The sequence below is a fragment of the Meleagris gallopavo genome, chromosome 6 (assembly GCF_905368555.1).
Source record: "Meleagris gallopavo chromosome 6, MGAL_WU_HG_1.1, whole genome shotgun sequence".
Taxonomy (NCBI): Eukaryota; Metazoa; Chordata; class Aves; order Galliformes; family Phasianidae; genus Meleagris; species Meleagris gallopavo.
This window is the reverse complement of record NC_139409.1, coordinates 42,903,622-42,930,859: the sequence shown is the minus strand read 5'-3', so window position 1 is coordinate 42,930,859 and position 27,238 is coordinate 42,903,622. Positions and strand designations below refer to the sequence as shown.

The 27,238-nt window shown below is 37.8% G+C and overlaps 1 protein-coding gene across 6 annotated transcripts in view; it reads left to right on the top strand.

Moving 5' to 3' along the window:
* The window catches only part of ULK4 (unc-51 like kinase 4), a 219,771-nt gene that overhangs the window by 120,931 nt on the left and 71,602 nt on the right, over window positions 1-27,238 (top strand). For all 6 annotated transcript variants that reach the window (XR_014883996.1, XM_010712967.4, XM_031553967.2 and 3 more), the window contains one exon: window positions 7,846-7,951. Coding sequence is in view for 5 of the 6 variants with exons in the window: in XM_010712967.4 (XP_010711269.3) it covers window positions 7,846-7,951 (106 nt within the window). In the remaining variant the exon portion in view is untranslated. The remainder of the gene's footprint in view (window positions 1-7,845; window positions 7,952-27,238) is intronic.

Sequence of the window (27,238 nt, the reverse complement as noted above, 5' to 3'; positions counted from 1 at the left end):
AGTAGTTTGAATTTAAAAAAATTATCAATGTTTTCTCTTGCTTTTACTATGTAAAGGTGAACTTATGGGAAAAAAAGTACTGTGAACTAAATAGCACTTCAGGAGCAGAAAGCATAAAACAAAGGGTAAAATAAAAACTTAGATATGTTAATATGTCTTTCCTGCTATGTTTGACATCTTCACTCAACCAAACTAAGTTCTTGTAGAGAAAAGCATCCTTTCTGCATTCAAACAGGTTCGACTTCTCTGTATTACTTTGTCAGCCTGTGACTTCACATTCAACACCTTTTTCTACAGCACTGCTGAGTTTTAAGATAGTCTGTGAATGTGAAGAGTGAAATATTCAATTTGAGATTAAGACAATGAATATTTTCCCTTTCCTTTTCTACTTTTAAAGAAAAGTCTACTTTTTTTTTTTTTTTTTTTTCCCCCCAGTTGTTAAGGAAAATGTAGCTGATATTTCAGCCTGGATCTTGCACATCTCTGTGGGTGGTATAATCACAGAGTCATTTTCAATTTCTGACTTAGCTACTAATTTAGCAATTAGTTAGGTGTAGAAAAGTGAATGGGCTCCACGGGAAAAAAGACAGTGACCTGTTCCTTAAAAGCTAATGATGGATTAGGGGACTCAGAGGATAGGAGGCCAATGTGCAAATCCATGGGTAGCCTAATTTCAGCAGAGATTTGAAACATTTTCTGTGTCTGACATGACAGCCTTATTTTAGTGCCCTATCCTATTATCTTAATCAGGATATGTCTCTTATAATTTAAATAAAAGATTCTATTCTGAACACTTCAAAACTTTCCCAGTCAAAAATTTTTATGCGATCCTTTGGATAAGTCTAATGAATCTGTGTTTTCCAAATTAATAACATCATCAACAAATTCCCCGAACTCATCTAATCTTCTTTCCTTGCAATAATGTCAAAGAGGCTGTCATTTACATCAAAGCAAGGTCCGTGTGGAAAAGGAATGTCAGTTGATTGGTATCTGTCTGTTTTCTGAAGTTGTTTAAGAAGTAACTTTGTATTGATGCTGAAAATGTAAGTCTGAGAAGTGAACATTTTGGAATGAACACTTCTTGGTGTAAGGGCTTGTTGTAGCTCACAAGTGACTTTGTGGATCAAACACGTCACTGATACTTGAGGGTCTCCATGGCATTTACAAATGTATGGTACTAAATATGACGTTGCTGCTTTGTTGGTATCAGTTACTTTTAGGGGGCTTCATCGCTTCAGAGCATGAGCACTTCCAGAGTGCCAGGATTTTCGCTGATAGGATGAAGTGTCTTCCTCTGGAGTAGGATACCCATGTTGCTTCTTTTCCACAGTCTCTTCAGAGCAAGTTTTTCTTTTAAAAGTTTTGTTCACTAACACTATCTTTAGTGCTTAGGAGGTTAATTGCTTTAGGTAATCCTTTCTAGATAATGGAGAAAATTATGTTCTTATAGGAAATTCTGACAGTTTCTTTGATGTAAAAGAGTTTGGCACTACTTGCAGAGAGGAATCTCAAGCCCCCTCTGTTGACAGTAAAGAACTTTGCCACTGGGAACTTGTTCTCCTTTCTCTGTGTCTTTCAGAAGCAGAAAGAGAAGCTTTAAGATGTCGTGGGTGTCAGAAATTTATGTAAAGCTCTGTAGGAAGAAAAATGGCATTTAGTTTAGAGATTTGCTGCTGAGTTGCTTTGCACCTCATCTGTAAATGTGAATGTACCAGCATGGCTGGTTATTGTGCAGCAACAAAATTTACCCTGTGGCTGTGTCCAAAAATTAGACCAAAGATTGTATATTAAATGTACTGAATCAGATCAGTAGTTTCTGTGCTCCCTTCCTGCACCCCCATCACAATTTGATTCAGTAAAGATCTAAAAAACTTCATCACGTAGTTTTCTTGTTCTTTTTTCTTCTTTCTTTTTTTCTTCTTTTTCTTTCTTCCCTGTTGTTATTTTTTTGTTTGTTTTTTGTTTTTTTGTTTTTTGTTTAGGATTAAAGGGGGAAGTTTTTCACTGAGAGGATGGTGAGGCACTGGCACAACTGCCATAGAGGCTGTAGATGCCCCGTCCTTGTAGGTGTTCAAAACCAGGTTGCATGGGGACCTGAGCAGTCTGATCCGGTGCAGTTGGCAATCTTACCTGCAGCAGGGAGGTTGGAACTTGATGATCCTTGTGGTCCGTTCCAACCTAAGTCATTCTATGATTCTCCTTCCTCCTTTCCTCCCTCTCTGTTCTCTCTATTCTTTCTATTGTTTTTAGCTTTTTTCTTTTTTTCTCTTTACCTAATAAATATAAAGCAAAAATAGGCACAAAATGGAATTCTTGCTTAGGATTTGGGACCTTGGTAGTGTCTGCTAAAAATACCACGTAATTTTAGAAGTACATCAGTATCCTGGAATCTTTCTCCTTTCATCATGTAAAAGTAGTGTTGTTGACAAGTCTTCACATGGTTTCCCTCTTAGTAACTTTGAAGATATCTACCTCTAATTCTGAGGAGATTTAAGCATTTTTCTCTTTATGTTGCTTACAAACCTCATACTTGCTGGCATGGGGTAGATTTATGTTCCTTGGCTCACTACTTAAATTTTCTTTCTTGGTTTAGCATATTCCACCTCCAACATATTGAAACATGAAGGAGGAAAAGTAGTTACTCTATTAACAACCTATTAAAAAATACTGTCTTTGTTCACAGTTCATGCGGGTTGTTCTTTGGCCTTTTATTCTTGTAGGATTTGGGAAAGAGAAGAGAAGCAACAGTAGGCTATTGATATTTTCATTTCTTAATGTTTGGTGTATAAAAGAAACACTTGCATGATCTTGACAGAAACTGGTTTTCTAAAAGCAACAATTTCATCTTTTCATTCCACAGAGGTAACATTCCTTATAGCTCTGTTTGTTGTAAATATCACCTTTTCTTCTTACGCCTCATGAGATTCTGACCATTAGTGCAGAAAAATTGCATGTTTGTCTCCAAGATAACAAGGAACTTGGGAAGATGAAAAGGAGACAAGAAATGAGTTTCAGAATTAGAAAAAGAGAAAAAAGATTGTTAGATGTCTGAAAATCTGAACCTGGGTAAGAGAACATACTTGTAAATTGATACACTTCTGAAAAACTATTATGTAATTTTATATCACCTGCTGCAACAGATGGGAGAACAAAATCTATGACCATCTCTTTCTGTTGGCTGATACTTGGCACTCTGGGATTTTATTAGTGGCCTCCTATGTCCTTCACTTCTTAAAAATTATTCCTGCTTCCCTGTCTCCACCCAACTCTCCTTAAGCACTCGGTGACTAAGAGTACAGCTTTTATTTTTTTTCAGTGTTTAAGCAGCATTCTTTTTGAAAGTTGCAAGACTTCTCATCTACAGGTGTGGACTGAACATATCACTGCTGTGACCCATCCAAGAAGCATGGTTATTCCAGAAATTGTTTGCTAGCTTTGTAGTAGCTCCTTATAGCATATCATAGGAAAAGATTTAGGAATACCAGCTCTTTAAAAACTACCCTTGAGCAAGGCTATTTTTTGAAAAGCATGATCACAAGAGAGATGTCAATTTTAGACTGTTTTTTTTTTTTTCTGACTTTTGTCATGAATAAGCAAAATAGTACTGCGTTAGAATTAGAGATCTGTATTTAAATGCTTTCAGCTAATGCATTGACTGGTCTTTGCATGAAAAGCCACAAAATGTTTAAAGCCTGTTTAGTCTGTTCATAGCTGCTTTAAATTTGTTTCTCAGTGAGCTTTGTCATGTGTCTAAAGAACAGTATTTAGGCTTCTATAAATGTCCCTTGTAGGTTACATGCTAATAATACTGCTTTCCTAAAGAGTGGTACCACTGTTACATGCAGAAAAGTTTTTGATGCTCTATTTCATGCATATAAAGTAATATCATAGTAATCTAGGTTGAATGCAGTATTAAGTTGTGCTCGTGATGCCCTCATGAGCATCAAAGATGGTCAGTCAACCATCAAATAAAAATTGCATCTTTTAGTAAATGTAGTTAGGATGTGGTTCACTTCTGTAATTTTCATCTTTCGATGGATTTCCTGTATGAAAAATCAAACCTCCTCCTTGTTATGTCCTCTTTTCTTCCTAACTCGCATTCATAGCTCATATGTAAGCTTGGGAAGGAGAGTCTCTGTACAGTTAATCATTCTGATTACACTGAATGAACAGTGCTGCTGTGGAGTACTTACATTTAATTACAGCATATCTGCAAAAATAGCATTTAGAGCCTTTGTTCTTTTAGATTCTTAGTTAAATGAGTTGGGCACAAGTATGTGAAGTCTCACAAATTGGTAACTTCTTACCATGGTTGCTATCTGATCTTTTATCTAAAATGTAATTAAAATACCATAGTCTACCTAAGCTGCCCTAATATACTAAAAGGAAGAGAAGCAGTAGCTTTAGACTATAGTATCTTAGTTTCATACACCTACCTTGCTAATTCATACCCTCTTACTTAACTGGCTTTAAAAAATACTTCAACTTATGCCTTTTGTTAACATACAACCCTTCAAAATGAGAATGAAAAGTTTAATGGCCTAAATACAGCACAGTCCCATTTGAAAAGCCTGATTTATCTTCTGTGGTTCTTTTTTTATACTAGTATTTCCTTGTTATGCCCTTGATATTTTATAGCTGTCCTTTTTAAGCACTGAAGCAATTAGTTTTGAGAAGGCTGATTCTTCAGGGTCCAGTGCTTTCCTGCCTTTCATTTGCTGAAGCCGTACATTTTAATGAAGTTGTTTCATCTGTGTTGCCAAACACTAGAATTTCGCTTCTTCAATTCTAATTATCTCTGCTGGCAAATGCTATGTTTTATTAAAGCTGTCAAGTGCACTGTTCATTAAATATCCAGTCTGTGGTGCTGTGCACACAAATTAGATCAGCTTTGCTCCTTGATAGATTATGAAGAAGTTACGTATATTTTTTTACATTCTAAAATCTACTCTATCAGCAATCAGTGATGACTTAGGTAAGTAAAGCATACCTGTAGCTTCTTGAAGCCCAGTATCTTGTCACAGTTTGTCTGTGATACATACATTAAAACTCTAGTATTCCAGCTGAGTACACTTCTTATAAGATTATTTTATTCAGTAAGTGACTGTTTTGCTTTCACAATACACATTTCCATCTTGAATTCTAGTCTGTATGTATTTAGGGTAATGTAGGTTTTTGTTGCATCTACTTTAGTACAAGTAACAGCTTCAGTATCAGTCTTTCACTAGAGGGTTGTGTAATGTAATTGATCTTCACTAAAAGCAACGTTGCCTTCATTTTAACACGAGTAACCTGATAAATGCAAAAGATTGCTATCACAAACAATTACCAGCTTTTTTTTATAATTGCATATTTCAAAGGGGAATTCTACTAGAAGATGTTTACTTCAAAAATATATGAAGCAGTAGCAAATATTTGCAATGAAAGTATGAGTCATCTCTTAATTTGGCACGTCTACAGTATTTTGTTTTTATTAACTTTGTATTTTCAATGTATGTGTTTGTAATAATCTTGCATAACAGCTAGTCATTGAATTATTGTTTTTGTTGCATTTATGAAAGGTATTGTATTCTGATTGTTCTTTTTGAGAGTTAAGAAGACACTGTGATGATAGATTAACAGGTGAACATGTTGGTCTTTCCAATAAATGTTTTTCTTACCCTTCAGCTATCTGTAAGCAATAACTTCAAATTTAGTTTTAGTATTATGACTTTATAGTATCTGTTTTCTATTTTCCAGCTTTATCTTCTGAAGAATGTGGTGTTTATGCTTTCCAACATAGCTTTTAAATATATCTGGCTTTAAACGTTCATGGGGATATAGAAGTCATTAATGATGTGTCTGAGTGCTATGTAAAGTGAATAGAACTTCAGAGATCCTGGATATATTGTTTTACTGTTTGGTGGGAAACTGCACTCTTCCTCATCATTTCTCATGATACAATTTGAAGAGCTCTAGTAGAAGCAGAAAATTCCTAGGGCCTTAAGTTGAATAGTAGGCTGGGAATGCTTATATATTATATACACTACACCTTATCACATATGTTTCATGGCATTTATAGTAAATAATAGCATTTTATTTTAATTTGGGAGTGCAGTAACAGAAATTAATTCCCTCAAAACAAATGTTTGAGTCTCTGCCTGTAAAAAAAATCCTTCAATTGATAAATGTTTAAAGGAAAGTATTTGTTTTTCATATAGTATGGCCCTTTATACCATTGTAACAGTACTTTCTGAAGAGGCACTTGAATACACACTTTATAGTATCCTAAATTTCATCAGACTGGGAAAAAAAGAAAACTGAGGAAATTCTTGCTTAAACATTTCTTACAGCCACAGGCAGGGATTTGAGTAGCATGGCTTTTCCTAAATGCAGTGCTGTTGCTTAGTCCTGACCCAATGTAGGAAGTGACTTATAAAACCAGAGATATCACTCTGAATGTCATTTGTTAGTTGACTTGGTGTGAATTCTTAGAAGAGTAGTAAAACGTGTTACTTGTGATTGCTGATGGCTGGCAGTCAGTCAGGCTAATTCTGCAGGAGCTATGGCACTTAGATGATCAATAAAATTTTTCCAAAGAATAAATTGCTGCTGTTTTCAAGAATATATTGGAGACAGAAGATCATAAATACCTGAGCAGAGAGCTGCAGAAAATAAACTGTTCCTGGCCACTGGCATTCATCTTCTAAAGAAACTTTCAGGGAGGAGGTTTGTTCAACTGTATTCAAGGACTGAAGTCACTTTTGGCATTAGAGGTACTTCACTGAACTTTAGACCAATAATCTTCTGTCTTGTTCAACTTCAAATTTGAGCTTTTTTTCAGAGCTACTTCAGGAAATGGCTCAGAAGATACAGCATGTTCTGTGGCAGTGAAGTAGTCAAGCAATGTCAGTATATTGAGAGATTTGATAGGAAACCTGGAAGTGAAGATTCATGTGAAAAAGCTGCAATATGTGAAATAGGACTTTTTATTAATATTATTTTCACTTCGGATGTATGCTTCTATTAGGATTTTAGTCTGAAAAAATTGGATCCAATATTTCCTGAGCCTCCTGGGGAGATTTGAAATGCATTCAGGTTGATATTTATATCTAGACTCAGATTTGTAGAAACTTCTCCTATTTTGGGTATTTGGAAGCTATGTGAGTTACTACTGTGACTAGCGTGAGTAAATAAATGCTTTGTTCTCACTGCCTTATCCACTCCTTTCAAACTAAGTGTGCAGGTGTGTTAAGTCCAACAACAGCAAAAGAATCATAGAATTGTAGAATCTTTTGAGTTGGAAGAGACCCTTAAAGGCCATTCAGTCCAACGTCTCTACAGTGAACAGGGGCAGCTACAGCGAGATCAGGGTGCTCACAGGCCCATCCAGCCTGACCTTGATATAGAAATAGACAACTGATGTGTGTATGGAATTAATTTTATGCTTATGACAGTGTACAAACAGAGGCAAAAGTAGACTGACTTATTATCGGTTATCAAGCTGAAACTGATAAGAGTAAAATTAATTCTATTAATAAAAGTAATGTTGTAATAAAGGGAAATGTTCCTGGTTCTGAATATATAGAGATTAGAGACTGATGAGACTTGATAATATTTTAAAAAGTCCTAACATTTTACACCTAACTATGAATTCTTCTGATTAAAAGGAAAAAATTTTGGCCCAAGTTTTTTATACTTGGCTGCAAGAAGTTGATATTTTTAAGTGTTCTGGTATTTTAAACATTGAAACTCAAGGGATTGAGAGAGTAATGCTTTTGTGTTCCTACATTTTTGGAAGGAAGTAGTCTTTTACTAACCTTTCAGAATAAATACTAGGGTTGTTTTTTTTTTTTTTAATTACAGGAACACCAAGACAATATACTAGGGAATACAATGCAAACTGCAGTCGCCTTACTGAACAACGTGGTCGCCAACAAAAGCACAAATATGATGTTACTTTTTGCAGAAGGTACGTCTTCTTTACCTTTATAGTTATTCTACTTCATACGTGTCTCCTAGTCTGTCTTGTTTTCTGACACTGCATGAGATTTTGGACCTGTATATATTTATCTTCTATAGTGGTTGTTTAATAATAACTTTGTAACTGGTTGGTACAACTCCTCACTTCATCTACCTCACTTAACACTTTTGGTTGAAAATTCAACTTTCAGAAAGCTGTTCCTATGAGAAGATGTGGTTATAAAATAATTACTAACTGAAAGTTGCATTACATCCAATGAAAATTGGCTTTAGAAAGGAGTGGGCTAGAACACTGGCCATAGCAATACAGAATGCAGGCATGGATTCTTCAAGTGCTTCATTTTCCCATTGTTAAAAACAGTGAAAAGTTGTTACATAGTAATTCTGGACATCTTCAAAAAACGGGCTACTGTTCCAGTCCAGCAGCGAGGACTGATGGGATGGAGATCAAACTAACTCTGCAGCCTTGTTAGAAAAACCATTTACATCTCATTTTCACTGTATTTTATTTTTTAAGTTACCTTTTATTTACAGCTTGGTTCTGGTTTACAAAATGAAGAGAAAGCTTCTGCTGTTGGAAGTCTGTGTGACTTTGCTCTTACTTGTGGTTAATGAGTAACTGAAAGCCAGCAATACAGATCTATAGATCTGTATTATGTATTATAGATCTGTAATGCCAATTGTACAAAATAAATTAAGGACTGATGCTACTGGCGTAGAATATACAGAATGCTCCAAAATGAAAGGGAAGGAATTTGGGTAGAAAGGCAAAAAAACAACTAAGTCTCTTCTGAAGCCAAGAATTGAGAGGAAACCTTTTAGAAGTCTCTAGAAAAAGACTGAGGAAGGCAGAGGGCAAGAGGTGGGATGTCACTTCCTTAGAGTTCAGCTTTTCTGTTGGTCATCAGGCCAGACAAGGAGCCAAACGGAAATGTAATCAGTGGTTTATGTATTAACACTGATTCTGCTGTGCAGATTTGAAGATTTGAACGTGCATTAGACACTCTTTTAAAAATAACAACTAAAAAAAGTCGATCGCACACCAGCATATAAATTTGTGAAGAACTCTGTGGTTATGGTTTGTGTCTTTGATGTCATCATTACCTCAGCAGATGAAGCACTTATCTAGAAAGTAAGAGATCTGAGTTCCTGGTTCTTTTTGCTCTGAAGGGATTGAATGGGCAGTTCCAGCATTCGAGGGACTAGCAGGAACTTGGCATTGTAGCTAATAAAGTTTTCCTCCCCTCTATTTGAGACAGATCCACTCTGGATTTAGTTGTGTGAGAATCATATGCCAGAAGAAAAGGAAAATGTAAATGATTTAGAGGGATGGTTTGTAGGGTTATAGTTGTTTCTCAGCAAAGTGCTATCATCCTTGAAAACACTGAGAGTTTATAGGGGTTAGATGTAAGTGTTGCTTTCCCTTATTTCACCTTTGCAGTATGTTGATTAACTCTTGTATGTATGAAGCTTTAGAAATTAAAAACTCTAAATACATGCTAAGTGTTGTAAGGAGCTCAGGTTAATGGGCAAGTCATGCCAAGCTTAGTTTTCAACAGTCTGGACACCAGCAATGAGGATTTCTTTCTAATTCTTTGTATGCCTTTCTTCAGCTGCCATGAAAGCAGTATTTTCTGCAGACATCTTTCAGAGATAACAATCACTGTTTCCTTTTGTGCCTTTTAATCTTTGGAGCTCTCTTTGACTCAAAGGATCAACATTAGGTGACGGGGATTTTTTTTTAAAGAATAGCAGCTTACTTGTTGAATTTTTCCTTCTCTCAGGAGTGGACAGTGTAGCATTAATTTATCTCTCCCCTGAACTATGTCCTTGTGTGATGGGTAATGTAATACATGTAATGATAACTGCCTGTAATGTCTAAAGGTGAAAAGGACAATAATATATGCAATAAGTTGCAAAGGGAATTCAAAATGGGTTCTGCTGTATTATCAGCTATTAAACATTTATTCTGTTAACATGAACAACAATTTCCACTTACTAATCAGAGGGGAATTATATGATTCAGTTTAATTACTGAGAATGGAAGTCAGTAAATAGACTAGGATTAATATATGGTCTCTTGTGAAAAATTGAGATGAGATGCTAAAAAACCAAGACAATACCAACCATTTTTAGTGTGATCTTCTAAGAATGTGAAACTTACCCCTTTCTGTTTGTCTACAGGTCTCTTTCTTTTCTCTCCTTTCCCATCTTTTGAAATCAGTGGACAATTTTATGCTACTTCAGGGTATACAACTTTTTGTGTTGGTTCTATAATATTCAACAGAAAGAAGAGAGATCCAAGTTAGTGCCATAGCTTGAGGGAAGGTAATAGTGTGGACTTATCTATTATCTGTTCCTGGCTAACCTGCAACAAACAAAGCAATGCAATGCATGGCATGTGAAACAATATTAATGTACTTGCACATTTGGAGAAAGAAAGAAGTTCCAATACCCCACATTCCTAAGTTAGAAAATCTAAAATATGTGAAGTTTGCAACCTGTTTTCTTGGGTCATACCTATGGAAACTAGGTTGTAAAAAAATACCAAGGATTTCATTGCATCCTCACTTTCTTGAGGTAAAATCTAAAGTGGCTGTGAGAAAGCGTCATTTTAAAACAGTATTTTTTTTTTGTTGTGCTACAGTGTGATCACAGTGGAGCCAACTGCTGCAAGTTTATAACCTGGATTAGGCTTCCTACTGATAGGAAGTGAAACCTTCTCATTTCTGATTCTGTTTTCGTTAGAATCTATTAAATTAACTTATGAACTGTTAAACATGATCTTATATAATATCCCGTGGCCTGCTAATAGGGCTCTTGAGATCTATTAATACTGCTATATCCCCCCTAGCCTTTTTTTGCATTCGCTTTACAGTTTCTTTTCAGGATATTTGCAATCTTTTAAGTTTGTAACAACTGAATTCAACAGTGTGCTGTTGATCAGTGGCTAAGGAAGGGAGCTATGCCATGATGCTACAGGATCAGCAAGTGTGTGGAACTCATTCCTGCTACAGCGCATCCTTGTAGTTAGGTGACGTAGGGCAGAGCAGTGCCAAGCCTTTAGAAATAAGGAATGGGAGTCATCACTGGGAATGATGGCAAGTTATTGCTGTGCAGATAAGCTGACATATGAGATGCAAATCTGTAGGAAATGAGATACTGTTAGTTCTACTAGTCGTGAAACAACCAGCTGTATATTACTTGTGCTTGTCATGTTAAAAGGGCTAATGCTGTCTGCTGACTACAAAATAAATACACAATTTTAGTTACTAGAATCATCAGCTCTTAAGGAGAGATATCATAGGAGTAGAAGGCACAGTAGAAGGCCATTTGTTTCTGTAATTGTTGGGGCTTCGTAATGAACAGTGATTTCAAACTTCTGGGGTCCTGCTTGCTGCCTGGGACATATTCAAAGTCAAGGAAATTGATGATTCCAACTGTTGTATCAGTACCTTTGCTTATAAGTAGACTTTAGATGTGGTATTTTAGAATGTAGAAATGTTTCAAAGGCTTCAACTGCTTTATCCAGACCCAGCTTTTTTCACTATGTATAGAAGTAATTCCAAGTAATTTTGTCTTTCGGAAGGGTTCCCATTGTAACCCAAAGATTACCTAATAAATTGTTTGCACCCCAGTGTTACTTACCAACGAGTTTATAGTTTTTAGGGCTTTTTGGAATCTCATTATATTCTGTAAGATGTTTATAAACGTGTTTTCATGATAGTCTTATAAGGACATTATGTGTGTGAGGAAGTTCAGCCTTAACAAGTTGAATTGAATGACTTTTTCCATGTTCTACTGCTGTGATTCTGCATTTGGCACCTGCCCTGAAACAACCATCACTAGCAAAGTAAGCAGAGAACTTCGGATGTTTGAAAACATTTTTTATTATATAGTACAGAGTATTACAAAGAATACAAATAATAGTATAAAAATAGTACAAAAGAACAAAAAATAGTACAACGAATAAACTTTATTCCTTATGTATTAATGCTATTGAATCTCAGGAATGAAAGTAAAAATGAAACTGTACATTTTGACACCTAGAACAATAAAACATATTTAGAAAGCATGATAAGCACTTAAAACAGGGACAATTATTTAAAAAAATCTACAATTAAACTTCGTATTCAGATCATCATAATTCATTTCCTCCTCATGAAAGAAAGAGATCAGCTTTCATGGGTGAAGTATCCTTTAAGAATTTGTGGTTCACTGCTTTGACTTCTAGTCAAATGTCAGGAGATTGATTAGATTTCCAGTGTCTTTGTGTGTTGTATTGTTCAAGACTGTTAAATGTTGCACATCCAAAAAGTAGCACTTGCGAGACCAGCATCTAAGTTCTCTTTTTTGTTGAAGAGGAAACAAACACAAATCTTTAACTTAATGACAGTTAAATAACAATGAATTCTGAGCTCTCTAGGTAGACCCCAAAGTTTTCGAACTAGATCGTTAGAGGATATTTGATTGCCCAAGGAGGCTGTGGATGCCCCATCCCTGGATGCATTCAGGGCCAGGCTGGATGTGGCTCTGGGCAGCCTGGTCCGGTGGTTGGTGACCCTGCATATAGCAGGGAGGTTGAAACTATGTGATCATTATGGTCCCTTTCGACCCAAGCCATTCTATGATTCTGTGACTATGATTCTCCCTGCCATGCTCATCTGTGCAACAGTAGTTTGAACTACTGTGAAGCACCAAGAAAGTTTTGGCATGATGTTGTGTGCAGTTTTGATTTTAGGAATATAGGTGAATTGTTGGAGTGGCTGGCTTCAAAGTTTCAGCATTTCCTTCCAAGATGGGAGTTTGTCTCAATGGACTCTAAGACCATGGTCAAAGAAAGGATTGTGATATTTACTCTTACGTTGGAACTCTGCTTACAAAGGAATGGTGAATTACAGAAACCTATAAACTGCATTACTTAAATCTGCTCTTAAAACAAACAAGCGGACTTATTCTGTGTAGAAAACAAACAAAGATTTACACTAGTTCTGAAGCCATTTGCTCATCTTCCCTGCCTTGCAAAGACCGAATCCCTGCCTGTAGATACAGGAGTATTCAGTGAGAATACTGCCTTTTCAATGTAGTAGGTAAAAAATGATCAGATTATTTTTACTGTACTGTTTTTATGCTAAATAAACTTGACTGTGTGGATTATTTTGAGTTTTTTTAGCCATTAGCAGTGCTTCAACTAAAAGTACAAGTCCTTATTGTCAGGAGTCTTTGTTATGATTCATTTCTAGAAAGCAGAAGTTTCCTGAAGAAGTTGTGCAACTTGCAATATAGGAATTTTTGTTCACTGAAGATAGAATTTTTTTTTTTTTTTTTTTCATGAAATTACTTTTTTGCTTGCTTATTGCACGGTGCCTTGTGTAAATACATAGGTCAGATCATTCAATCATTCAAGGAGACATTCGAGGCCAGGCAGGACCAGGTTGTGAGCACCTGATGTGGCTGTGGATGTCCCTGTTCACTGCAGGGGAGTTGGACTGGATGATCTGTAAGGGTTCCTTCCAACTCGGAGGATTCTATGATTCTATGATTATCTTCAAGATACTGTGATTCTAGATGGAAAGAGGCACGGAGAAAAAGTTAGCAAAATCAATGAGAGTAAGAACACAAAAATGGCTTTTCTGTATTTAATCAGCATCTAGGAAAAAACTGTTCTCACTTCAAAAAATATGTGTAAGAAATGAATTTTAAGTACAAAAAATAAATGTGAATAGACTGTATTACCCTGTTGGAGTAGTTGTAGATATTGCTACCATCAGGAAAGTGCTGCAGCTGGGAGCTACGCGCAGCTCACAGCCCCTGCCATGCTGGATGTAAGCCTTACACAGCTCTCTGCCAGCACTGCAGTTACTAGTTCATCTCTTGAGCAGTGAGACAGGACTATGAGCATCAAAAGGTAATAGTCGTGTGTCATTACATTTGTTTGAGTTATGAGAATCTGTAGTGGTTGAGCCTGAAGAAGTCTATTCTGTTATGAAATTCAGAATGTTTTTAACAGTGTCGACATGCTTTTCTGACCCTAAATGACAGTCAGTCAGGTGCAAATGTATAACACCACATTGTTAAACTTAGAAGTTTGGTGTCATAACAGATAACTGGAAATCGTGTCAAAATAGCATGGTAGTAGCAGGGTCTTTGAGGGAAAAAATAGTCTGTGTCTTCCTGTGATATTCACCAATACAGCCGTTTGAAAAGGGTGAAAATAGCAACTGTAATCGCTGTGAGAAGCAGTTATGCCATTGAAGCAGAACCAAGCCTGTTGTTGAGAGCCGTACCCATAACGCACAAAATGTCACAGCACGCTTGCTGAGACATCAAAGGATAAAATAAGTTAATAGAAGTTCAGCAGGTTGTTGCTGGTGCTTCACTGTAAAAGACGACTGACCCCCTCTCTGTGCTGGTATTGTCCTCACAGTCAGCCACAACAGACCATCCTGCAGCATGGCTGGCTGAAACTGCCTGGAGTGCCTCATGGAAAGGCCTAGTAGCAAAAAGGTATTCAAAATGTTCTAAATCCGTGGTTTTTGAGTCTGAGACACATGGAGAAATTTAATAACACAGCTGATCAGCTTAGTTTATTGGTGGGAAGTTAGTTCAATAAATACAGCAATTTCAACACTTCAGCTATCTATATACATGACAGCCAGCTGTCATAGAAATTTCTCATACCTCTCAGATTCCTCGACAAAATAAGGCATAAGTGATTACAGGGACTGGTAATATGGAAACAAAAAACTATTCTGGAAAGTGATTTTTTTGAATGTTTAAATGTCATCGATTTTGCATCTGAGGATGTGGATATCCAGAGGCTCCCTGTTGAAAATCTCTGTATTGGAAGAAAAAAAAAAAAAAGACTTTAAAGCCCGAGTGCTTTTTCACCTGCTTAGACATACAAATGATGGCTTTTCCTCTCCCCTAGAGGTTATCATCTTTGCATTCATTCCAGGTGCTACTTTTCCTGCTGTCTGATTTAGGCAGTATCATTAGGCTTTCATGTCAGTACTCCCATGAAGTGCAACTCAAATCATATATTAGGACAAGTGGATTTGATCAGTTTGAGACAATGAGAAGCTACTTAGAAATGTAGCTGTTATATTAGCTACAAGTTTAATATTGATGACAAAAAAGTTGTTACAGATAATAAATGAAAATCTAATTATGTTGGTGTCCCTGTGTAGCTTTACAGATATAAATATTAAGCTAAAAGATGGTTTTAAGATATGAAATTATGTATGTAGCCATGTATTTGAAAAAAGAGCCTGCTCGAATAAAGTCACTATACCATAGATTGTAGAGATATCATTTATTTTCTGTTATACCGTTCATATTGTTTTATTGTCCCAGTATGAAAGCACTGAATCATTGCCAATTCGAGGTAAGTGTGAAGTTGGAAAGCTAGAAAGTACTGTACACAAAATTAAACTGCATCAATCTTTACTCTGTCACGGGATAATGGTCATCTTCAGATGCGGTTATTTGATCCTACTGAAATAAGTTCTTTTTTTCAATTGCTATAAAAGAAGCACCGTTTGAGGCAGGATCTATCTATGCAGTGCACAGATGGTCTTTGAATTGTGTGTGATGCAATCGACACACCTGAGGAACAGAATGCCATCCAGAGGGACCTAGACTGGCTGGGGGAGTGCACCCAGGAGAACTTCATGAGCAACGTACCCAAATGCAAGGTCTGGCACCTGGGTTGTAGCAACCCCACTGTCAGTACAAACTGGGACATGTAAGGATGGAACATAGCCCTTCCAAAAAGGACCTGGGGGTACTGGTGGATGACTGGACATGAGCCAGCAGTGTGCCCTCACAGCCCAGGAAGCCAACTGTATCCTGGGCTGCAGCAACAGAAGCATGGCCAGCAGGGCGAGGGAGGTGATCCTGCCCCTCTGCTCTGTGCTGGTGAGGCCTCACCTGGAGTACTGCATCCAGATGTGGAGTCATCAGTACAGGAGAGACGTGGACCTGTTGGAGCACATCCAGAGGGCCACAGAAATGATCCTCTCCTGTGAGGACAGGCTAAGAGAGAGCTGGGGCTGTTCAGCTTGGAGAAGTGAAGGTTCTGGGAGACCTGAGAGCGGCCTTTCAGTATCTAAAGGAGAGAGAGAACTATAAGAAAGAAGGGACAGACTCTTTAGTGTGGTCTGTAGTGACAGGACAAGGGGAAATGGTTTCAAACTAAAAGATGGGAGATTTAGACTGGATAGAAGGGAAAAGTTTTTTACAATAAGGGTGGTGAGGCACTGGAAAAGGTTGCCTAGAGAGGTGCTGGGTTTCTCATCCCTGGAGACATTCAAGGTCAGACTGGACAGGGCCCTGAGTATCTTCATGTAGCTGTAGGTGTCCCTGTGTGTTGCAGGCGTCTTGGACTAGATGACCTTCAAGGGTCCCTTCCAGCTAAGGTGATTATTTGATTCTATGATTCTATGAATTCTTTCTCACTGATTTGAAGAATATTTTGTTTTATTGTTTTGATTTAGATGCTTTCAGTAGCTGTAGTAGCTGCAGACAGCTGTTTTCCTCATCTAAGTTATTCACATGAAAGTTACGAGCTAAACAAATGCGTTGATCTCACAAAGTGATCTGTTTAAATCAGTTGTGGTCAACTAAACTTTGAAATAATTTTCTCTTTAAAGCAGAAAGAATACTATAACTTAATGGAAAGTGAAAAATCAAGTTTTCTTTTGAAGTAGAGTACTTTGGTTGGAAGGGACCTACAAAGATCCATCAGGTTTAAATGCCTGACCACCTAAGGACTAACCAGCAGTTAAGGCATGTTGAGGGCATTGTCCAAATGCCTCTTGAACACTGATAGGCATGGGGCACCATACACTAGGAAGCTCGCTCCAGTGTATGACCACTCTCATGGTACAGAAATGTTTCCTAACTCCCAGTCTCCCAGCAGGGCTTTTTGCCATTCCCACACATCCCAACATCGGTTCCCAAGATCAGATCCTGGCAACCTCCCTGTGCTTCCCCTCCTCATAGAGTTGGAGAGAGAGTTGTGTGTTTTTAAGGCCTTTTGAAAATCTGAACTTGTACAAAAATATGAAGTAGTAGTCCTTATTACTAAAATCTTTACATTCTTGTTTTTCCCCCTAAGTAGTTTGTTTCAAATTTTACCTGAAAGAGGTCCTAACTCAATAAATATTGTGGAGATGGTTTCGGATTTTTTTTTTTTCATTTTGTTTAAAAAAAAAAAAAAAAAAAAAAAAAAAGAGTTAAAGGTTTCCATGAGTGTTTTCACATTCTTAGAAGATTTTGCATTAGGTAACTGTTCTGTTTTGTTTTTGTTTAAGGAAAAGTAAGGAAAAATAATAGAATTATAGAGTCACCAACGTTGGAAAAGACCTTCGAGATCATTTAGAAACCATCTACCTATAACCTTTATTTCCCACTAAACCACATCCCTCAGTACAACATCTAAACAGTTCTTGAACACCTCCAGGGTTGGTGACTCAACCACCTCCCTGGGCAGCCCATTCCAGTGCCTGACCACTCTTTCAGAGAAGAAATTTTTTCTAATGTCCAACCTGAATCTCCCCTGGCACACCTTGAGACCATTCCCTTTAGTCCTATCACTAGTTGAGCGATGGTACCCTTTGAATTTTTATTAAGAATAGGGGAAGAAAATAAATCTCTTTGTAAGGGATCGAGTTATTTTTTGGTCTTTCAGTCTTTTAGGTTGTAAGAACTGGGATTTTTTTTTTTCATTACCATCCAACTTTTGAAAAGCTAAGGAAACATAAAGATGGAAACTTCTTGTTCACTGGCATCCATTTAGTTTCATTTTGTATTCTCTATCCTGAAGGCCATTCTTTTTTGTTTAACACATTACAGGTTGCTTACTCAAACCACTCACCCCTGTTCCTGTGAAACTTGGCAAAAATACTGTGTAGTGTTGTTAATGGATTTATCAACACTTACATACATGTTTTTGCTGAATAGACTACCTGCTCCTCTCCATACAGAGGCAAATACTGAATATTTTGATCCCATCATCCAACCCAGAATGACAGGAATTGTAGGTTGATGCCATTATTCTTCCTATAAGAATATCTCTCTTGGACCATTACTTACTGTGTATTTTCATCAGAACTTACACTGAATGTGGTTAAGAAAGCATATGGTTCAGACAGCAACACAAGATGAATTTAGAGACAGTATTTTGTTTACACTGTAAGTCATAGGCAAGATAAGGAAAAAGCAGATAAAGTGTCCAAAAGAATAGATTATTAAGGCAGGTTTAGAGGCTTTGACAGAAGATTTGGAAAGAACAGTGTTCCTTACAAGATTTTGCCTGCCTGAGAGATGGGTCAGACAATTGCTTCAGACTAATCTGTGTTTTACAGGACTAGCCTGGATGCAGCCAGATTCTTGAACTCGACCCAGCCCCTGCAGGAAAATCTGTGTTAATGGAGGGTGTGCATGTGGTCATGTTTATGACATAATCACAGTAACACATCCAGAAGGCAGCATCTGATGACCTTGTTTAGCCTGTCAGCTAGCCCATGTGTTGGGATCAAAAACTTAATAATATACATCTCTCTTTTCTGGTGTCTATTTCCTGCAGCTTTCTCAGTTTTTGCATAATTCACTGACAGTCCAGTTTCACAGATACTAATTCCTCCACTCTTCTTTCCAGAGCTGCTTTTGTTTGGCATGGATCCAGACTCAATAGATCCAGTATTCACTGTTTGTAGCCTACTTCCAAAGTCCCCATTTGGGGTCAAGTAACTGTGCTGATGGAAAGGCTCCATTGGTCTAGACTTAGTAAGTATTGGAGATAGTATGGGGTTGTAGTGGTAAGTATTGGAGAAGGCACTTTTTGTGCCATCAGAAATGACAATATGATTACAGTACGATGGGTTTGAGCTCAAAGATCCTACGGTAAAGTTGAACATTGCAGTTATGTCAAAGCAGAGCAGGTATCCATGCAAGGAGAAAAAGACATAAACCTGAACCACTTAATAAAAAGAGTAGTGACATGAAGAGTAGTGAGATGAAGAATCTGGTTAGATATTAGAAAGCTAATTGGATATGGCCTGAGTGATATGGCCAGATGACAGCAAATCTGAGGAAAATCTGCTGGTGAAAGTTTTCCTAGCACTTCAGAAAACAGCAGAGCTAGCAGAGTAAGCTTGAGGCAAGAGCATTTGTTCTGATCACAGTCACAAAACCAGATTTACTATCATGAGACATCCTGAATTCTGTTTAGGCTCTTTGATCATGTAAGTGTAAACACACCGAAGCCACCTTGGACAGTTGCAGTTGCCTGTTGTCAGAGTTCAGTTTTGTTCTGAAGTTAAGTGATAAATAATGCAGGACATTACAGGAAACTGTGGCATAGTTTCAGTTTTGTTGCGATAAGCAGCAGTAAGTGGCACTCAGTGGATTCTCTCCCCTTTGCTCTTGTCCTTTGGTCTAGTGGTAACAATGGCAAAAGGCTGGCACTTGAGAATCCAAGTAAAATCCAAGTATTTGTACTCTGTACATTTTCATCCTGCGGAAAAGTCAAGTAAATAGACCGAGAAGAGTAGGAATAAATATTTAATATCTCACAGAGCATGACTTTTCAGTAGGGAAATATGTAGTTTTTACACTTTGCCACAGATATGTGGAAATATTTGTCAACTGTGTGTTATTTCTGCAATTTAAAACTGTTTGAAGACTTGAGAGAATGTTGTGAAGCCCCATCTCATTGGTCCTTATCGCTTTCAGTCCAGGGAGTTTGAGAGGCCGATAGCTGGAGCAATTAGCACTGGTAATGTCGTTCAAAGCTGCTGAGTGCTGTCAGCTTGTGACAACAGTTCAGTGCTCTATCGGTATTCTGAGGCTGTTTCTATCTGGCCTGTACAGGTTTTGTCAGAAAAACAGCTCTAAAAGTTTTAAAGTGGTCTCTCAAGGATTTTGGTAGAAGGGAAAGTTGATGCCAAAGCTGAGGTATGTTAAGATTCTTGAAGCAGATAAACAGGGTTTAATCGTATGTGACAGGAAGTCTATTATTAAAATAGCAATCTCTTTAGAAGAATTTCTAGTTCTAAATTAAGCCCAGGATACAAATTCCCCTTGAATTTTATCACACAGTAATTATTGCAGGCTTGATCTGTCTGGGCAGTAAATCAAAAGACTTCTGAATCTTTTCTGACTCAGAATCTTCCTGAATAAAAAGATTTCCTGATCTAAAAAGTAACAAAAAATGAACCCCACAGATTTTAACCTAGTAAAGAATTTTTTTTTGGTCTCTTTTTGCCAATAATATGAGGATTTCATACCCTTTTTTTCTAAAAAGCATATGCTATATATAGATTGACAGCATGCAAGCAAAAATTCTTCCATGTAGCTGTGGAGCAACACTTAGTATGTCAGACAGACTCTAAAGGAGTTTTTAAAGACAATTGCCTCTTCTCTTAGAGAATAAGGTGCCTTGATAGACATTCTTGTTCATGATGCAGATATGAAAACACGCTGTTTGGAAAAACTGCTAAGCATCATTCAAGGTGTCTTTCAAAACTAAGAGATCTTTTTTCAGTTGTCAACTAGTAAGGTATGTAATGGAGTTCATAGGGTCAGATTTGAAGTCTGTGGAATGCTTTAGAATAACTTGTCCAGCTGGTGACCTGTTATGAGTGGTGTCCCCCAGGAGTCAGTACTGGGGCCCATCTTGTTTGATATCTTTACTGATGACTTAGATGAGGGGATTGAGTATACCCTCAGTAAGTTTGCAGACGACACCAAATTGGGAGGTGGTGTTAATCTGCCTGAGGGTAGGAAGGTCCTTCAGAGGGATCTGGATAGGCTGAATGGCTGGGCTGAGATGAATGGGATGAGGTTCAACAAGGCCAAGTGTCGGGTCCTGCACTTCGGCCACAACAACCCCATGCAGAGCCGTAGGCTTGGGGATAAGTGGCTGGATGACTGTGAAGAGGAAAGGGACCTGGGGGTGTTGGTTGATGCTGAGCTGAACAGGTGGCCAAGAGGAGGTCCAGTGACATACTGTCCTGCATTAGAAATAGTTTGGCCAGCAGGAGCAGGGAGGTGATCATCCCCCTGTACTCAGCACTGGCGAGGCTGCAACTCGAGTACTGTGTTCAGTTTTGGGCCCATCACTACAGGAAGGACGTAAAGGCACGGCAGTGTGTCCAGAGAAGGGCAACGAAACTGGTGAGGGATCTGGAGCACAAGTCTTATGAGGAGCAGCTTAGGGAGCTGAAATTGTTTAATCTGGAGAAGAGGAGGTTCAGGGGGAACCTTATCAAACTCTACAATTTCCTGAAGGGAGGTTGTGATGAGAAGGGGTTTGGCCTCTTCTCCCACGCAACAAACAGGACACGAAGAAATGGCTGCAAGTTGTGCCAGGGGAGATTTGGGTTAGATATAAGGAAAAACTTTTTCTCTCAATGAGTGGTCAGGCACTGGAATGGCCTTCCAGTGAGGTGGAGGAGTTACCATCCCTGGTGGTGTTCAAGGGGCGTCTGGATGAGGAGCTACGAGATATAGTTTAGTAGCTTAGTGGGTAGTAATGGTGATAGGAGGACAGTTGGACTAGATAATCTTGTAGGACCTTTGCAATCTAATGATTCTATGATTCTGTAACTTGGCTTTATTAAATGGTATGCTATCTGTAACTTATATCTGATATACGCGGAAAAAAAGGTACAAATTTCATTAACATCAATGATATTGGGTCTAGATAATGAAATTTTATCTATAGACTTTTCTTGGTTTTGTTTTTTTTTGTACTTTTCTTTTTCTTATGATGGAAGATTGTGCTTGTAAGCACTGACATACTGAAAAACTGTATCAACAAATCTTCTAAATCTGTATGAACAGAATACAAGCTACGTGTCTAATATATGCACAGTTGAGGACAGAAAGAGTTTAAATGTGTTTCCTGTAAGTCACTGTGTTATGTCCACCTCCATTCCTTCCTGGATCTTCCAACTGGAAGGGTCATTTGAGTGTGAATTTGCTTCAGGCTGAATGAGATAGATTAATGTAGGCTGCCCATCCAAACAAAAGAAACTAACACTATTTGCCAAGGAGACTAGGAAGACTCCTCAGGCACTCACACACTTGCAGGGGAGTAACCTCCAACAATTGCTCACTAGCAAACATCTGGGAAGAACTAATATTTGCAGTCAACAAAGCTGTTTACGAAATAAACGTCTTATCAGGCAGCCTTACTTTTGTGTTCTGCTGTATTGCCGCTTATCTCTTGGGATGGCAGCACTTGATTTTACATGCATCAAGGGCTTTTTGCTTCCCAGTTAAAAAAAAAAGCATTCTACTTTTGATGCACATAACATACGCATTAATGGCAGGGCTGGCAGCACATCTTATGGCTCTGCTGGATACTAAATTTCATCTCTGGAGAGCAAAAGTTTAATTTCAATAAATAATTTAAAAATAAATGTTTCTTTTATATCCAGTCCAACAAGGCTCATTCTTTCTAATATGAGCCTTACAATCCTGTATGTGCATTTTCAGTGGGTCCTACCTTTTCATTATGTTATTCACTTCTCTTTTTGTAGTAATCGACCAATTATTCTCAGCTATTACAGAATGTAAGAAGCAGACAGTATTTCTAGAGACTGTGATGCTGAGTGTGGTATCCTAACAAATCAAGCCTGACTGCAGAAATGAGGCACTATTAATGTCCTGTCAACACTCGGCATAGACCCCCCTGAATGTCATTACAGTCCACAGTTATGCAGTATTCTCTCATATCAATTTTGGATATATATTTTTTTCTGATCATACCAAAAAGCATTTGGATGTTCTTGTAATTATTTTGGAAAGTACATTACTTTCTGATTCTTCATGCACCCTGCTGAACCACTGTGTGTTCACATTCAATGAGTTATACTCCTGGAATGAGGACTGTCTCAGAAACCTCAAAACCAAAATTCCCTGCCTTCAAAACTTTGATGTTATATTATCCATGTGTGCTGTCAACTCGATTGCAGAAACATTGGCTATCTCTTCTGACTTGATTATCATATGGTTGAGTCAGTCTGACACTAAAAGTTGAAGTCTGTTGAAATTTTGCTAAAGAAAGCTTAATGAAATTCTAAGATAGGAAAACTCCTATCTTTTCATTTTTTAAAAACATAGCAAATTTGGAATTCCCAAAGGATCAGTTATTATGCTTTCAGAAATTCTCCTTTTCTTTGTACATTGTTCTAACCACATCTTTCATATAGAACAAAGAAGTCTCACCTACTTGGTATATTTTTATGTTTTACAGCTTTTTTACTGACCACTCAAGCATATTCAGCAGTATGTGATTTCATTATTCCTAGATTTTTCAAGTTGAGTTATTACTATCTTTTTTTATACTTAGGCACATTTTTAAAGAGAGAATCAAATTGTTTGCTATCTCTAGATAGTTGTGCTAAATACGTGTTAGTTACATAGGCTAAATTTTAGAAGAAAGTAAATTTCTGTGCTGGGAAGATTCTCTTTTGCTTAGAGGAATTTGGCATGGTTCCCTCAGGAGTCATCAATTGTGCATTTTTACTTTGCTAGTGAAAGATGCTGCTTCTAAGCTGCTGTCTAACACTAACTGCCAAACATCACCAGTCCTGGAAAAGTGTAATAGAGCCATGTTGTGTCTTCTCCCTTGATTCAAAGCAGAAAAATCCTACCTCTGGGAATGTCAGGTGTGCATTTCTCTTAGACATCCCCACATTCGGGATAATAAGTAGTTCCTTGTCTGCTTTCAGCCTCATTGTATTAAAGCTCATGACTGGCTTTTCTTCCCCAGTTATTATAATCCTTATTATATCTGTTTTGCTGCACTGACTGATATTGCCTGGCATCGTATTCCATGCCCTACCTGCCATGTGAGCAGAGAAGGTTGAGCTCTGGACTTCCTTGGCCACTGTGATGTGACCACTTACAGTGCAACTTTTGTTCCTCAAATTTAGTGATTTGTTAAAATTCATTCACAAAATTCATTCATACTGTCTCAGCATTAGGAACACGTGCAATATTTTTTTCTTTAGATGCTACTTATTTTTAAGATCAGAATAGAAAATAATTTTCAGGGCAGCAGTCATGCAATTAATATGTTCAGCTGCTTTGACTTCTTTCCACTGGATATGGTGTTCATCACTCACCAAATCTTGAAATCACAGGTGACCTAATTTTGCATCCTCATTTATTCTTCCCTCAACAGTACTACAGTACTAATTCAGATAGTCTATAAGACAGAAGTGACAGTGATGAATAATAAACAAAAATAGTCAGCCTCCTGAAAAATGTCTTTTCTCTAAAAATAGGTGTTTCGTGTTTTCAGTTTTTCAAAACAAAACACTTTGAGTACCCAGGTTGTGATGCAAAGAATGCAAATGAAGTCCAAGTTTCTATTGGTAAATGAGATTTTGTGAAGAGTCTTTATGACATAATGGATTATCGTAAGGACTCAGGTACTGAGAAGCTCTTTCCTATACAAAGGAACCTATCAGTCGTGTTTCTTCTTAGCAATAGCTTTTAGTTTTATAATTACTAGTAAAAAGATTAAGAAATGTTTTCTAGTTGGTCCAGCAGTGCAGTTTCAAGTTCCCAATAAGAAAATTGTAGTGAATTTATATTCCATAAGATCCCCGGGGAGTCGGTTGTGTAGGTGTGATACAAATGGAAAAAACAGCTCTCTGAAGAGCAACGTGAAGAAAGGAACAAAGAGAAACCTTTCTGCCAGGCTGAGGGCTTTGCTGCTGGCTCCATGGTGGCATTGTTAGAAGGAAGTGCATCTGCTCGAACATTTTCTTCAGCTAGAAGCAGACGGGTTTGTTGAATGCTCTAATTGCTGGTAGGCATGAAAGGATTGCCTAGAAGATTGCTTCCGAGGCTGTCCTTTGATGTTTCATGTGATTTGGAAGTGAAGGTTTCTTTTTCTTTATCAATCTTGCTAATAGTTGAGAATAAAACGTCTCCTCTCAGCTTTCATTCCAGAAGGTATCACGACACATTCGGTCCGATTAGTGGTAACATGGGCCAAAAGGCTCCTTTTATCTTTGGAAAAGATTTATAAAACACAAACACAGTCATCACAGACCGCATTAGTAAAATCCTATTAGGTGCACGTTCAGTTCATTGCAGAGGTCTCTTTGGGCAAGAAAAATACTTTGCTTTGAACACTGGGTTTCTCAAGTTCCGTAACACTGAAGCTAGGAATTTTTGGATGCCATCTTTTTACATCGGTTATGAATCTCAAATTGCAATTAGAACAGGTGGTGGTTTTTTTTTTTTTTTCAGTTCCAGCTATGGTAATTTACAAACATAATTCCAATACAAAATCCAACTTTTGTCGTATTTTTCAGCAAAATGTGAACTACACTGCGGTTTGGTGTTTTGGGGATCCTCCTGACTTTTACAAAATATAAGGCATGACTAATGAACTATAATTATAGCTACAAACAACACGACGGGATATTTTAATTGCTTTGTTTACAGGAACTTGCAATTTAGTAGGGTAAGAAAAAAAAGTGTGATTAATTAATAAACTTTACTTTGTTAATAAGAAATGCCCAGGTGAAAGAAATGATGACACATTTGTTTAACTCATGTAGGCTGACACTAAGACTTTTCTTTTGACAAAGTATTGCCAAGATACATTGAATTATTAGAATCCTTAAAAATATGTAGCATTTCTCATTAGAACAATATTCCTTGATTTGTTCCTTTAGCTCTCCAAAGTAGCACTGAATTCTATTTCAGATCCACCACTTTCAAGGTTCAGGGGTGCATAGTGTGTGTCTTTTGAGAAGCAATGCATAAAAAAAACCTGCATGCCTGTTTAATGTGAGTCAGAAATACATTAAATATATTGCATACGTCTTTTAAAGGTAAAAATTTTTCCAAGCATGTCATTATCACGGTGGCTGCTGTGTCTCACTGAGTGGCCCAGCCCAGCCCTGAGACATGGGGGGACAAAGTGCATTGCTGACAACTCATGTGACACTATGCTTAATTTGTGAGAAAATTGCATCAGTTTTCAAAGATGACAATTTGGAAAAACATTGTGTGCAGAAACATGCTGCCAAATTCAATGCTTGTCAAGGAACACTTCATAAAGATAAAATAGTGAAACTGAAAGTAGTCTTGTCATCTCAACAAAATATTTAAAAAAAAAAACTAATTAAAATGCAAATGGTCTCTGTTATAAAAGCTAGTTATGTGGTAGCAAAAAAACTCAAAACCATTTTCTGATGGTGAGTTTATAAAGCAGTGTATGAAAAGCGTAGCAGATGTGTGTCCTGATTAAAAAAATAAAAATAATAAATTGATTTTTCTGCAATGTATGTCTCACCAGACTGTATTCAGGTGAACTGGAGAAATAGGAAAATCCATTAAAAAAAATTTCGAGAGTGAAGCTGCTAATTTCAAATTTTATGCTTCGGTGATAGATGAATATACTGATGCTACTGATACTAATCAACTTGCCATTTTCGTTAGAGATATTGATAATGAATATAATGTCACTGTGGAAATGGCTTAGTGCTATTGAAAGACTGAACTAAATCTATGATATATACAAAGCAGAAAAAAATACTTCAGAGCTATTTTCTTTAACCTCTGTCAACATGTCAGGTATATATTAAGACTGGAGGATAGCCAATGTCACTCTGGTCTTCAAAAAGGGCAAGAAGGAAGATCCGGATAATTATAGGCCTGTCAGCCTCACCTCTGTCCCTGGAAAGGTGATGGAACAGCTTGTGCTGGATACCATCTCCAGACAACTGGGAGAAAAGGAGGTTATCAGGAGTAGTCAGCATGGGTTCACCAAGGGGAGGTCGTGCTCGACCAACCTGGTGGCCTTCTATGATGCTGTCACATGCTGGGTGGATGGGGGAAGAGCGGTAGATGTAATCTACCTTGATTTTAGAAAGGCATTTGATACTGTCTCCCACGACAGCCTTATAACAAAGCTGAGGAAGTGTGGGATAGATGAGTGGACAGTGAGGTGGGTTAAGAACTGGCTGACTGGCAGAGCGCAGAGGGTCGTCGTTGGTGGTGCAGAGTCTGGCTGGAGACCTGTAACCAGTGGTGTCCCCCAGGGGTCTGTGCTGGGTCCGGTCTTGTTCAACATCTTCATCAGTGACCTTGATGAGGGGATAGTGGCCACCCTCAGCAAGTTTGCTGATGATACGAAGTTGGGAGGATTGGCTGACACGCCTGAAGGCTGTGCTGCCATTCAGCGAGACCTGGACAGGCTGGAGAGCTGGGCAGTAAGAAACCGGATGAGGTTCAA